The following is a 12,753-nucleotide window of genomic DNA, read 5'->3' on the forward strand; positions in this document are numbered from 1 at the left end:
ACCTTTCCTCTTTTTCCCATACTTTCTCCAACTTCTTTTGTTTTCATTTAATTTTTCTTTCATTTTCTGGACCTTCCTTCTTCATCCTGCTGTCTTTCCTTTACTGCTGTTCCCTCTCGTTCTTGCTCCTTTCTTTCTTCTCACCTCTTTTGCTTTCAGTCTATATTGAAAGATAAATAAAATATATCTATATCCTGTCCTCTATATTGTCCTTGACTTTCCATTCTCTACTTTCCTCATATTTTCTTCCCTTTTCATTTATTTTCTCCCCCCATTTGCTGGACCTTCCCTCATCATCTTGCAATATATATTTAGTTTGCATTAGCTTTCCATTTCTTTCCACTTTTTCTTCTCCTCCTTTATTCTTCTCTTCTGTTTTGCTCATCTTTCCTCCTATCACTTTCCTTTCCTTTCCTTTCCTTTCCTTTCCTTTCCTTTCCTTTCCTTTCTCTCTCACTTTCTCCCCCTTTCTGATATTTTATATTGCTTGTGTCTCTTTCCTTCTTCTGTCCTGATCTCTCTCTCATCTCTCTGACACTCGGTTGTGTTACTCACCGCCGTATCTGTTCCACCTCTCGCTGCGTGAGTGTGACTGTCCCTGTGACTTGCTGTTTGAGTGTGAGCTCTCCTGCTGAGTGTGTGTCCTTGTTAGTACTTACATTGCGGGGACATAAATGGTGCGGACTTGTTTTGGACACACAAACGATCGTTTCCTCCATGCAAATGACTTGATTTGAGTCTTAATAACCTGTTGGGTCAAAGGTTAGGTTTTGGATTGTGTAGGTTTTGGTTAAATTAAGTTAATGTAAGTTGAAACCTGACTGTGTGTGTGTCAGCAGCTCAGAGGCCCTGCTGATGAGCGCTACTACCATCAGATTGTTTTCTCCTTATATGTGTGTGTGTGTGTGTGTGTGTGTGTGTTGTCTTTTGTCTTGTTTCCTTTATTTGTCCAAAAGGAGGGAGAAAATAAAAGCAAACGAAGACAGAAAACTGTACATGAGAGGGATCGACCTGCGGAGATTGTGAAATCCGTGGACGTGCATCATGTGATTGTGTTTGATGCTCTTAAAGGTTATGGTTATAGTGGCAGTAATGAAACCTCAATCATCGCTCACTGAAATCCAATCATCGCATGCTGTTCCTGTCTGCTCCTCTCTTCTATTACTTACTGTGTTTTCTTGTGCGTGGTGTTCTTGTTAGCAAGGAGATGAAAGAGGAATGGAGCGACGATTCGGAGGCTAGAATCCGAAATGAAACAAGAAACAGCCTTAGCCTCTTCTTCAGTCTTCCACTATCAACTTTCCCTCTCGTTCTTCTCTGCATCCCAGTCTGTTTTTAGCTGCTGTACACGTTCCTTAAATGTGATTCTCAAAATTTCTGCTCCTTTTTTTTTTTTATCAGTTTGCCTGAACTCAGTGACTAAATCTGCGTGTATATCACAGCATTTAGACTGGTTTACAAACAGCCAACAAATCCTCCAGAACTGGCAGTTCTTACAGCATCCCGCTGACTGTTTCAAACATCCATCACAACAAAAGTAATTTGCTGTTATTATTATTATTATTATTATTATTATTATTAATTTATTTTTTTTACTAGAAGTTACTCTTACATAGTGTTAACCAAACTCTAGCAGTATTAATTTTTACTGCAATATTTGATACTTTTAGTTTTATTCAACTTATAGAGACTAAATCAAAAGTTGATTCATTGACTAAAGTGGAAAGGTTTGTCGTGTCTTTACAGATCAGAGGTGCTCCACAAGGTTTACAAAGAGTCTTATTTTCCTTGACATCAAATCCTTCCAAGTGTTGATGTTTTCATGAGAAACAGGGGAGCTGGTTGTACGGGGTGCCATTTGCCAGGTCTAACCTTCATTCTGATTGGATCATTTCCTAAATTGTCCCGCCTTTCTGCACAACTTAATTAGTTCTGATTGGATCTTATCTCTCTGAATATTTTTATCTTGTTTATATTTGTTGATGAAAGTGTCGCTATGTTTCAGCAGTTTTCATCCTTGGCGTTAGTTTTCATTTAGTTATCCTCATGTTTTGTGAGGGGGGAAAAACTGCGATGAAAATTATTGGTCAGTGAAATTACAACTGAACCCTAGATGGTTTACCAATGACCCAGTGGAGGTTAAACTATCGTGTTTGTGTAGGTTCTCAGTCATCCAGGTCATAGTAGTCTTGAGAGCTATTTAACCCCTAGTGGGGCTTCTCCCCTTTGTTCGTTGACCTGCTACTGATCATGAGAGTTGTCACATGAGCCAAAGTTTGAACAAAGGCATGGGTCTTAAATCATCACCAGGGGTTAAGGGGAAACCACTATATGAGACATTGCCCCACCCCGTCATGTGACCTATTGAGGTAGCCTGAAGCAGGGTGTGAGTGGGGGTTGAAGCACATGGGGAGGAATCTGTAGACTGCATTGCAGGTGGCTGATACATGGTGTCTTACTGTAAAGTTTTATTTTTAGCTAAATGATATATAAAAACACTTCCCTGAAAATGGCTCCACAATTTTTCATTCAGCACTGATGGATCTTTACAGATGTGAAGGTCAACCCCTTCCATATGCTCTAATGCTCTTCCTTATTGTCATGAATGCTGGTTTCTGTCCTCTTATTAAAGAGGCTGGGTCTCTCTGATAGATCGAGCAACTCTGAGGTCCTCTCTTTATACCCAGTTAAGTTTCCATTTAACCTAAATGGTTATCAGATGCTTCACCGGGTCATTTTGTAGCATTACACAACCTTTCCAGCATTTTATTAATATTCATTGCTAGCATTCAATTAAAAAGAATTGAATTGAATTCACTTTATTAAACGTTTGAGTTACAACATGTCATCTTTGTCCTATTTTCACTTACTCAAAATGTTTAAATGTTCTCCAGTGTGTATTTATTCTCACTTTGCACAGATGTATATTAAATTTAACATTAAACCCTTTTACACAGCTGACAGTGTAGATGTTGGGTAGTTAAATTTGCCTCTGTCTTGTGTTTGTTATCCTCCCTGCAGGGCTACACGGATGAACCAGTGTCCAAGGTTTTGTGTCATGTGGAGGACGGTTCGGTGGTGCAGCTGGACAGGTGGAACCTCTTAGTAGAAAAGAGCTCTGCCCAGCCAGAGGAGGGCACACAGAAGGTCAGTTTGTGCTGGAAGTTAGGATGTGTGTGTTCCATATTAGGTACACTGTTGGAACAAAGGTAGGGCAGGCTTTAAAGGGATCATTTGAAGCCTCTTTTGCATCAGTAATTTTCATCTCATGAGATATTTTATTGTCTTTAACTTACAATCAGAGCACTTGTGAATTGAAGCGTCTCTTTTGTACCTATCAAGACCAGAACATTTTTTTGTAGCAGACTGTAGCCATGATAAGAAGAGGATTTTAAAATGCGAGCGGGGGGTTTGAGGAACTGCAGAGATTTGGTGCTTTATTTTTCAGCCTCTGAGGTTTTTGCTTGTTGATATCTATACCGTGGGTTTAAAGAGTTGGGTTTTAAAAAAAAAAGAAGTGTGAATTTGGATGAGTATCAGTAGCTAAATGGTCAGAGTTTATGCTCAAAGAGGATGTGAGCTGTCTATGTGAATAAATTACATTATATTTATGCAAAGAGGCCCACTTCAGTGTTTTTCCTGCATCCTCAGCTGCCCTTGAACGTGTTCAACAACTACTTCAGCCTTGGCTTCGACGCGCACGTCACCCTGGAGTTCCACGAGTCCAGAGGTGTGTGAAAGCTATTTTAATATCAGTCTTTTTAAAATTTTCACCTTGTGTCAACTCCATTTATGTTCCATTAGGTCCTCCTCTCCCCCATTAATAGATCATTTTCTGCTTTTGTTAAAAAAATAGAAGAAAGATGAGCAGAATGAAAAATTTACAAAGGATCCTGAATCAGATTCACACATTCAGGCATGCACAAATGAGTCAGTCTCTCCGTGTTACTCTGCACCGCTCTGCGGGAGTTTTCACATTTGTAATCCCACTGTCTTTGTCACATCTTTAATGTATTCTCCTTCTTTCTCTCTCTGCCTCTCTAATTGTGTCTTTCCAGAGGCCAACCCAGAAAAGTTTAACAGTCGCTTCCGCAACAAGATGTTCTATGCAGGAGTGAGTGTCCCCGATGACTTTCTTTCTGCTCACACATCCACAGACACACAAAGCTTTGAGCCGAAACACTTCCTCCCAGTCACTGTCTGTCTGACACACAGACACATGTTAGGATGAGCAGGAAGAAGTCTGGTTAAAATAAGCAAGAATGAGGTGCTGCAAAAAATCACTCAGAGTAAATACGCATGAAGGCAAAGAGAATATCTCAGCTGTGTTTAAAAAGAAAGTAAAAGTTACAGAATGTAAAGAAACACCTGCTTTGACTTTGTGTCCCAAGCCTCTGTACTCTGAACAGACTGTACTTTTGAGCAGTACCAGGTTGTACCACAAGAGGGTGCAGGGAGTCAGTGTAGCGTTCACTCTGAGGGCTTTTACACACCAGCACGTAAAATCTGTGCGAATGTTTCATGAATCAAAACATTTTTCAGACTCTTCTATTTTTAATGCAATCATTCACATCGACCGCATACCTTCGCCAGATGAATTTTGGGTAATTTTCCTGTAATCCAGTAATTTTACTGATCTGTAGTGAGCCGAGGTCATAGCACACCATTTTGATCTTTTATTCCTTTTTGTTTTATTGTTAATTAATCCAGTATTTTTCCAACTTTGTGCAGCTCTAGCTTCTGAACCTCCCCGATTCAAATCTAAATCCTTAAACAGATGCTAAGAATTTTTAATTTTGGAGCTGTTTGGAATGAGCAAATTCTCTGTGAAGGATGTGAGTTGGAAGGGAGAAGTGATGGGTGGGAGTTGGAGCGGAAGCGCGTCGCGGAGTTATCTCTTTTTAATGAGGGAAATGTAATGAACTGTAATTCTGTTTGATTGGGCCCCATTCTCTCTGTTTGTGTGTGTGCTTGTGTGTGTGTGCAGGCTGCGTTCTCAGATTTCCTCCAGAGGAGCTCCAGGGATTTGTCCAAGCACGTCAGAGTGGTGGTGAGTGTTAACACACTCTCTCCGTCTTCTCTCTTGCTCTCCGCCTGTATCGTTTTCTGTGCCGACATGTTTGGGCAGCAGGTCGGTGATTAAAATCCCGTCCTCTGCTTCTCTTTTAACGGCCGCCGTGCTGAGGTGTCCTTCATTAAAGCATTAAAGTCTTACAAGAACCACCGCGCTGCTGCTGCTCAGTCACTGACCCTGAACACTGACATCTACCCCAGGATTAGAGCACCAACAGTCCTTTTTTATTAACATTTCTAATGATGATTTAATTGGTTAATTGAAGAATTCCTTAAAAAAAAGAAAAATGCCCAGAGATAAAATAAGCATATTTAAAGGGACAGTTCACCCCATCTCAGGGGTGATCCAGTATGTGGTGCAGAGCAAATTTCTGGTTTGTTGTCTCTCTCTTCGTGTTAGCCCTGTGATGGACTGGTGACCTGTCCAGAGTGCGCTGCACCCTCTGCTCTGTGCTAACTGGAGCCGGCTTGGGAGATGTCAGCTGTAGGTTCAAGTCAACATTAAAATATACAGAGGAGGTCAGGAGAGGGGTACAACAGTATCTACGGCCATCTGTAAAGCATGGCTGAGGCCGTGTCTTGGTTTGGGGCTGTATTTCAGGCAGTAGTGTTGGATATCTTGGCAAAACTAATGGAATTATGAGTGCAGATTAACACTATCAGATTTTGATCCACCACGCAGTGTCCACCCTGGACAGGCTGGCTTAATTTTTTAGGTATGACATTGATCCCAAATATAATGTCAGTGCAGTAAAATCATTCCTTGATAGAAAAACACACAGTGAAACACTGTCAGTCATTGATTGGCGTCCCCAGAGCTCGGACCTCAACATTACTGAAGCAGCGTGGGATCATCTACAGGCAGCAAACATCCAAAGAAGAGCTTTGAATGTCTTTCAAGAAGCCCGGAGAACTATTCCTGAAGACTACTTAAAGAAATGACAAGAAAGCTGCCTCAGAAAGTTCAGGCTGTGTTGAAGAATAAAGTTGTTTATATGAAATATTGATTTTCAGTTGACCTGATATTAGTTATTTGCCAATATTTGCTATTGATATATAGGTATTGTCTCTTGTGATGGCTGATTAACCATAACTAAAAAAGTAAAAAAGAAATGAAAGAAACACCCTTCAGCCTTGTTATGAGTGTTGATGTTGCATAGTTTGTCCACCAGAGGGCGCCCTGCAAATTTCCTGGTGGGAACTTGTATGTGTGGAATGGCACATCTGAATGTAAACGAGTAATCCACGACTTGTTGTGACAATAAAACAAGATCATACTTTGAGATCGTATGACCATACAGTTAAATTTCTCAAATATCAATAATATCTTAGTAAGGACTCATAAATAACTACATGTAACAAATTTTAGAGAAGTCTGTTTTCGTGTGTCTAAAAGGCCTAAAAAAAAAAAGTCAGGCGATATATCTGATTTTATCAGATAGGTATCAGTTTAAAAACTCCTGTATCAGTCGATCTCTACTTAGTACCAGTTCGTTTTTTATGTTTGCAAGGGTAGGCAGATGTTTCTGTGGCTGATATCTCCAAAACCACACCAAAACATTCTCACTGCAGGCCAGAGGAAAAACATAATTGCTAACTTGATTTGGTGGTGAACTGTCCCTTTGATTTTTTTTTTCCAGTTAACAAACCCTCTAACAATCTGGGACTGAGTAGAACATAACTAAATTACAGGATTGTTTACTGTGTCTTCAGTGTCAGGGATGCCCCGAGAGCAGCATCTGTTGAAATTTCATGCCAGAGCAGCGAAACACAAACAGTGTTTTGATCGTCTCGGAACATTTTCCGACTTCCCTACTCTGACTCTGACTCTCATGCTTCTTGTTTCCTGCTGCTGATATAAATCTTTGGATAATAAATAGATCGCGTCATTCAAAAAAAGGAAAAAGGGCTCAATCGTTTCCTTAAAAAATCTTGGCGCTGCAGTTTTGAACAAATATTAGTAACACAGGAGGAAAAATGTGTTTGTTTGGGACTGTTTTCAGCTGCTAATTTGTTGTTGCTGTGAGTATTTATAGCAGCATCAGCAGATTTACGGTGCCCTCGTTCATTGTAATGCAGGAACTTGTTAGAGGTGTTAACGCTGATGTGTTTTAAATAGTTTCTGCGAGAATAATGGAGCTGTATGGCACGGAGGAATGAGCTCAAGCTTCGGATACGCAGCACTGAGGGTTTCTGTTGGCTTTGGTCTTTTCCTTGGATTTATTTATAGAAGCATATTGAATTTGACTGGACTCATCCTTTAATTAGGGTTTCATTTAGAAACTTTCCTGGTGGAAAATGGATAATTAAATATGAAAAATCTGACCCAGAAATGGTTTGTACATTTAGAAAATGGCACATCTTGCGTGGTTGCCGCAGTAAATCATTATAGGCATCCTGCAGGGAGCGGAGTGTGGCGTGACCCTTGACCTGATTAATCAGAACGGCGGGGGGGTTAGACAGAGAGTGATGACAGTGAAACTGAGAGTAAAAACTGAGAACAGCGAGCGACGCTTGAAACGACATTTAAAAGCAAAACAAACGTTCCGACAGTGAAAATAAGTTGTTATGCTGCAAATCTGTGGAGCACATTCTGTGAAACGTTGGCTCAAAGTTTCTCTTTCCATGTCTTTCACAGTGTGATGGCACAGATCTCACTCCCAAGATCCAGGAGCTGAAGTTCCAGTGCATAGTGTTTCTAAACATTCCCAGGTAGGTGATCATGGAGTGGCCACGATATCAATCGATATCGAAATCGATGGTTCCCAGGAATTTCTTGACCTGAACTTAGTCAGGCACTCTCTAGGTTTCTGAATCTGATGAGCTTCATAGCTTCAACACAAAGGGGTGAGGGTGTAATGGTGTGGTGGATATTTTCCATTCCTTGGGACCCTTATCAGCCTACCCAAGTCTTGTCGCTGACCACGCTGATTCCTACTCATCCTCCGCTGGTTGCTTCCAGCAGGATGACACACGGTGTCAAACTGGTTTATTGAACATGCACACAGATGGCCTCCACAGTCACATCTCAGTCCAACAGAGCACCTTTAGCAGTGGTGGAACAGGAGATTCTCATCATGGATGTGCAGCCAACATCTGGAGCAACTGTGTGATGCTATCATGCCAACATGGATGTTTCCAGGACGTTGTTGAGTCTGTGGCATGAAGAATTAAGGCAGCTAAAGGTGTGACGTAGATATGTTGTGTCTCTGAACATCTGTGAGGGGGCGGTACTTCTTTTCCTGTCACTCAGTGCTGCTGCAGTGTCATCTCTGTCTCGATGCCTTTTGTGAACCAGACAGATTTGAGAGCTTTTCCTTCCCAGCAGAGGTCTGGATATTTTTTTTATTGGAAGAAATTCACGGTGGACAGACTCTGTGAGCGTCATCAGTCACTCATTGGTGAATTTCGTAGCAGTTTTGTGATCAGTGGCTCAGTTAGTCTATTTGAAAACAGTGTTGCTGTGTTGCTTCTTTGTGAATTTCCTGGTATTTGCTCTGCTAAGAACAAATAAAAGCCAAAGAAAAAAAGTCCACTGTTATTGAAAAACGTGTAAATAATGGGGCATCTGTAAGTTTAAATTTCTGTCTAACAATTCAGTGTGTGACAAAGCATGTTAAATAGCATCTAGAAAACCGTGAGACACCACGACTCTCTTGTGACTACCTGACTAATTAAATTCTTGAAGTGGGCTGAAGGTAGAGGCGGGAGGTGTAATTCAGGTTTTATGCTCGCTGAAGCTGTTGACTTCAGTCCTCCCACGCAGCCTGGAGTTAAAATACTCCTCAGTCAATAAAAACAAATTTCATACCTGTGCGGTCAGAGGAGAGTCTGCGCCGTCACTGGAGGAAGATGAATCAGCCAGAAAGCATTTGATAAAGATTTGATATTTGAGTTTAACCTTGCAGTGAGCGTGTCATCAACAGGACGCCACAGGGGGAGCCCAAATAACATTTAAGGTGTTTTTGAGACTCTGTTGTTGCATGTTTGTGTTAACACGTGTGCAGATACTGTGCTGGCACCATGCCGTGGGGAAACACGGGAGACCATCGAGACTTTGAACCTCAGCGGCATGACGACGGCTGCATCGAGGTTATCGGCTTCACCATGGCCTCGCTGGTAAGAATTTAAAAAAAGAAGCAGCGCAACGAAGAGAAAACCACATCTGAAAACGTCTCTGTTGTCCACTAGGCAGCGCTGCAGGTTGGAGGTCACGGAGAGAGACTTCACCAGTGCAGAGAGGTCGTCCTCACTACCTACAAGACTGTACCTGTTCAGGTAATATTAGAGTGACAGAGTGTAATATAACAAGCTCATACCTGCAGCATTCAAAGCAAGAGCAGCTAGAGAATAATCAGCGTATAAGAAAACAACAAACACGTAGAATTCCTCAGAATAAACACAAACTGTTGTAGTATATGTACAGTTTTATACAGGAGTGTCTAACATAAGGCCCGGGGGCCAGAATCGACCCAGCAAATACTCCAATCAGGCCCACTGGACAGCTTTGGAAAATGTGAAGGAGGGCATATACGCTGACCTTTTTAGAGGTTTTACAGCTTTTCCTTTTGATAAAGACCCTTCACCACCAAAGCTGTTCATACTGCGTTAAAGTAATTAAGTAATAGATGAACAATTAAATGACAAAATTTTATTTTTTAATATACTAATATAATTAATAAAAACTTTGAAATTGAAATGGTACATGACAGCAAACTTTTTTTAAAACTCCATATGTTTCCAGTGATGCACCTCACAGTTTGACAAACCTTTGAGATGATTGACTGATTTTTAATTTGTCTTAAATATTTCTTAAATATTTGATTCAATTCTTGATTTAGTTCTGAGTAACCCTGCAGGGGACAATATTTCATTAATCCTTCTTTATTTCATTATTATTTATTCATATCTATTAATAATGTTTAAAATTTAACTACAGTGCTGGTTGTAATATATACAGAGAAACAACAACGTTGAGAAACAAGAAAACGGTGAAACAGTATTTCTCAAATGGGTACACGAGTACCTCTAGGGGTAGTTTAGAGTACTGCATTTTTAAAAAAGTAACAGTCATGCAGAAATTATGAAGTCGTTCAGCTGCAGTAAATGCAATGAGAAGTGCGAGCGTATTAAAATTGGCTATATATTTAATTTTATTTGTGATATTTAATGACAAACAGACAAAAGTGAGCCAGATGTTTGTGTGCAGCCTCTTTTCTGCAGTGACTCTGATCAAAAGCTCAGATAGGAGAAAGAGATGAGAGCTGTTAAAACCTTCTGTTTGTAATAAGCAGCCAATCAGCGGCTCAGTGTGAGATAAAGAAGGATTATTGTGAGCTGAACCGTGCAAAGCCGCTCTAGTAGAGTCCGCTATACTTTGCTGCAGTTTGTGAGATTTATTTAACCTGATATTTCTTTTTATCAGGCCAGGTCAAATAAACATTACACAAGCTATTACTAAATTAAAGACAGCTCAAAACATCTCCAAGAGCCCAACCAAACCTTCAAACAATCTGTTTTGGGTAAAATGGCCCCAATAATGACCATTTAAAAAGAAGAAGAAGAAAAAAAGAAGGTTGAGCTCATATAAAGTCATCAAGGAAGTGTTTACTGAGGTCACAGAGCAGGTGAGTTGAGGGCGTTTTCATTTCTATAGTGGTGGTCTCTTTGCAAACAAGAGTCGCCCTCTGCTGGTCCTGAGAAAGAATGCAGGTTTAAGACGTCCGTCTTTTAAACTGTTTGTGATTGCAAGTAGCTTCTTGGCTGATTTTTGGAGTTATATGCTGCTGATGTAAGCCTAAAAGAAGCAAATACTATGACAAGTCATTGTTTGTCCGTTAAAACATGACCTCAGCGTGTCTTTCTGTTCAGGTGGACGGCGAGCCGTGTCGACTGGCTCCATCCACTCTCCGCATCTCTCTTCGAAATCAGGCCAACATGGTCCAGAAGAGCAAGAGACGCACCTCTGTGCCCCTGCTCAACGAGTGAGTCTCACACACACACACACACACACACGGGTGCGCTCGTACAGATGGAGGATCTAGGCCAGCAGTGTTGTAAAAAATCTGAATGAGTCACACAGTCTGTTTAGCAGGAGCTGACATTCACTCCTCAGTCTCCCACATCTCCGTATAGCACGCCAGACCGCAGTCAAAGGAGGGACGTGTAATCAAATTAATCCAAACAAGAGCATGGGTGACACGCTGACACGTGACACTGGCAGTTTCCCGTGAACAGGAGATGCTTATTGATCTGTTTCAGGAGTGGCAGTGCTGCCTTGTGATTTCCTCCTGCACAAAGAGAATCACGAGGCTACTAACCCTCCTCCATCCCCGTAGCACTAATATCTCTTCATGTATATCTCTGTCTTTATCTGTGTGTATTTTAAACCGTGTCAGCTACAGTAACTGTGTGCATGTGAGAGCAGGAAGAGTAGAGGGTGATGACTTTCTGTAGCTGAACTTACCGACTGTCTGTACTGCTACTGTGCTATCAATGTTTGTCCACTTACCTCTGGGCTTTTCTCCGTCTGTTCCTCCTGTTCTTCTTCTTCTTCTTCTTCTTTTGTCTTCCTTCATATTCACTTCTTCATTCTTCCAACACACACACCGGTGTGATCTTTAATTATTTCTTTTCTTTTCTTTACCTTGTCTCCTTCCCCTCCTCTTTTTTCATTTCCTTTCCCCTCCTCGTCATTTTCTCTTTTTTTCCTCCCTCATCTCCCCCGTCATACGTTCCTCCTCTCTTCTGTGTGTGTGTGTGTGTGTGTGTGTGCGCGCGTGTGTACGGCCGTAGTATTCAGAAGGTGTGTGCAGCTGATCTGCGCCGCCTCTCTGCTCCCCCTGACTCCTTCTCTGTGTAAGTACCTGAGCCCTCTGTGACCGGATGGATGGATGTTTGTGTCCGTGTGAGTAAATGTGTTGACGGCATTGTGTCTTTATTGATCCATCAGGCTTTGACCAATATTTGATTTGCTGATTACTTTTATCGACCTGTATCCTGATTACATGATAAAATCAGCAGTTGGCATCTTCGCAGCCTTTTGTGGTCAGTTATGATGATTTTAATGATGGCAAATTATAAAATATTTGACTTTATTTGTTCATTTAACAGTTTTTATTTGTAGTATTGGAGGTGGTGTTCAGTCAAAGCTTTGGCTACTGAACAAAAGGATGAAGTAGAAGAGCTGCGACCCATTTAAAAATCAGAAAATCCCACAGGCCCCACCCAATCTTAAGTCCTCACTCTAATCATGAGAAAGTGATATTTCCTTGAAAGTTGTGTTTAAATAAGCCTTAATAGCAACCACACTGATGAAGAAACATAAATGTCCAACCAGGCCTTTCAAACATGACACGTTCTTTAACCTGCCAGCACTTTAGTACAAACTCACAGGTAATTACTGGTACATTCACCACGAGTGAGCCTCCTGCATGCTGAACTCAGGCAGTACCCTCACCTGAACCAAGCCGAGTATTTCCAGGAGCGAGGAAGAGTCTGACGTGGGCTGTCTCCTGCTGCATGTTTAATGTGAGGAAGGGCAAATCAGGACAAAGTCCCAACATTGAAAGAGGCTCTGCATTAGGATTCCCAACTCATTTAAAGCAGCGCTTTTTGAGCTTTTATGTGCAGGCACCTCATAGGCAGGAGACGGTTATCCAAGGACACCCTGACTAATGT

The 12,753-nt window shown here is 41.3% G+C and overlaps 1 protein-coding gene across 6 annotated transcripts in view; it reads left to right on the forward strand.

The window, feature by feature from the left end:
- dgki (diacylglycerol kinase, iota) overlaps window positions 1-12,753 on the forward strand; it is a 90,698-nt gene that overhangs the window by 63,309 nt on the left and 14,636 nt on the right. For 4 of the 6 annotated variants that reach the window (XM_005475874.4, XM_025899530.1, XM_025899533.1 and 1 more), the window contains exons 14-22: window positions 3,022-3,147; window positions 3,652-3,730; window positions 4,059-4,114; window positions 4,988-5,050; window positions 7,712-7,785; window positions 9,081-9,192; window positions 9,265-9,351; window positions 10,945-11,057; window positions 11,869-11,931. In XM_005475874.4, coding sequence (XP_005475931.2) covers window positions 3,022-3,147; window positions 3,652-3,730; window positions 4,059-4,114; window positions 4,988-5,050; window positions 7,712-7,785; window positions 9,081-9,192; window positions 9,265-9,351; window positions 10,945-11,057; window positions 11,869-11,931 — 773 coding nt within the window. The remainder of the gene's footprint in view (window positions 1-3,021; window positions 3,148-3,651; window positions 3,731-4,058; window positions 4,115-4,987; window positions 5,051-7,711; window positions 7,786-9,080; window positions 9,193-9,264; window positions 9,352-10,944; window positions 11,058-11,868; window positions 11,932-12,753) is intronic. The other 2 variants (XM_005475877.4, XM_019346946.2) reach the window with 1 other exon arrangement.

This window comes from Oreochromis niloticus, linkage group LG17, assembly GCF_001858045.2.
Source record: "Oreochromis niloticus isolate F11D_XX linkage group LG17, O_niloticus_UMD_NMBU, whole genome shotgun sequence".
Lineage (NCBI taxonomy): Eukaryota > Metazoa > Chordata > Actinopteri > Cichliformes > Cichlidae > Oreochromis > Oreochromis niloticus.